This window comes from Lepus europaeus, chromosome 4 (genome assembly GCF_033115175.1).
Source record: "Lepus europaeus isolate LE1 chromosome 4, mLepTim1.pri, whole genome shotgun sequence".
Classification (NCBI taxonomy): Eukaryota; Metazoa; Chordata; class Mammalia; order Lagomorpha; family Leporidae; genus Lepus; species Lepus europaeus.
In genome coordinates, this window is record NC_084830.1 from 36189347 (window position 1) to 36191081 (window position 1735).

Consider the following 1735-nt stretch of genomic DNA (forward strand, 5'->3'; position numbering starts at 1 on the left):
ATTGATCTTAGCAGAAATGCTTTCAACTTCTCCGTTCAATAAGATGCTGGCAGTGGGTTTGTCATATATTACCTTTATAGTGTTATGTTCCTTCTGTATTCAATTTTTAAGTTTTTTTTTTAAATCATGAAAGGATGTTATATTTTATCAAATGCTTTCTCTGCATCTATCAAGATAATCATACATTTTTACCTTTATTTTGTTGATGTGCTGTATGATGGATCATAGTTAATTTACACATGTTGAACCATCCCTGTGTCTCTGGGATAAAGCTCAGTTGGTCAGGGTGTATGATCTTTTTGATATGTTGAGGACTTTTGCATCCATGTTTACCAAACATATTTTTCTGTAGTTTTCTTTTTTTTTTTTTGAGGAAGTTGAAACTTTATTTATGTTTCTTATTTTGCTGTAGAGCTGCTGCTTCACTGCATAAAACAGCACCAGCAAATGCAGTATATTGCAAAAATTAAGATAGTATTGTTCTTTCTCTGGCACTGTACAACTAACAAAAACTGTTGTGTATTCCCAGTTACTTCCAACAGAAAGATCATTACATATTTTGACCCCAATCCAGGGATGAGTATAAGCAAGTTACAATATTACATAAGGCTTAAGATAACAATGTTATCCTTGAATTACATTATTTGTAAAACTAGTTTTTACCACAGATAACTTCATGTATTCTGAATACCAGTGCCTAGGGCCTAGTATAAAAATCACAAGGTACTGTGAAAAAGATGCATATTGAGTTTTTCTGCATTCATTACAAAGTTAGGGTATATTTTCTTCCAGTAGCAGAGTTGAAAGTAGTATTTCTTCCATCAAGATTGCTAAAAGTTGCTATTTTAAGTCCTGTCCGCCACTAATTTAAGAGAAAACTGTGCTGGATTAAGTTATTCCATACTAGTTCATGTAAGGGTTCCACTGTCATTCCTCAATAGATTTTATGTATTTCTCATAGGCTTCTTCACTCATTAGTTCATCTAGTTCTGAAGGGTTACTCAGTGTCATCTTGATCAGCCAACCATCTTCATAACAAGATTTGTTGACAAGTCCTGGGTTTTCTGCAAGGGCTTCATTAATTTCAGTTACCTCTCCTGATAGAGGAGAATAGAGTTCACTAGCAGCTTTCACACTTTCCAAGGCACCAAATTCATCTTGTTTTTTCAATTTTGTCCCAACTTCAGGCAGACTACAATAAACAACATCTCCCAAAGCTTCCTGTGCAAAATTGCTGATTCCCACTGTTCCAATACCATTTTCTGTTGTTATCCATTCATGTTTCTCTGTGAATTTACGCACCATTTGTTGTGTTTAACTTTCTGACTGTGCCCAGGAAAAGAACAAGGATCATGTGTCAAGATGGCACATCCTGTAAACAGTGGTAACAGTTAGGTAAAGATGGCTTGATTTCAACACCTGGTGCATCTTTTGAAGATTGAATTATTTGCTTTAACAGTAACCCGAGAGCAGAGCGGGTCCAGTGCGCAGCGTCCGGACGGCGCCCGCCCGCAGCCGCCAGGGCAGAGGCGAGGAGGGTGCAGCGGGCGCCGAGGCCGCGAGCAGGCTGCAGGCCGCTGCCCGCACGCTCCGCGCCACTCGCAGCGCCATGTTCGCAGGGGTGCCGAGCTGTAGTTTTCTTTTTTCTATCTTTGTCTGGTTTTGGAATTAAGGTAATGCTGGTTTCATAGAATGAGTTTGGAAGGATTCTCTCCCTTTCAAACGTTTTTGAATA

At 38.8% G+C, this 1735-nt stretch overlaps 1 protein-coding gene across 1 annotated transcript; it reads right to left on the minus strand.

The window, feature by feature from the left end:
- Positions 1–371: 371 nt before the first annotated feature.
- LOC133758669 (glycine cleavage system H protein, mitochondrial-like) lies at positions 372–1305 on the minus strand. Its single transcript, XM_062189861.1, has one exon. The coding sequence runs from the start codon at positions 1303–1305 to the stop codon at positions 928–930; it is 378 nt and encodes a 125-aa protein (XP_062045845.1). The 3' UTR covers positions 372–927.
- Positions 1306–1735: the final 430 nt, after the last annotated feature.

Bases quoted from the DNA above. Each gene is read 5' to 3' on its own strand.
- LOC133758669 (XM_062189861.1), bottom strand. From the start codon at position 1,305: ATGGTGCGTAAATTCACAGAGAAACATGAATGGATAACAACAGAAAAT.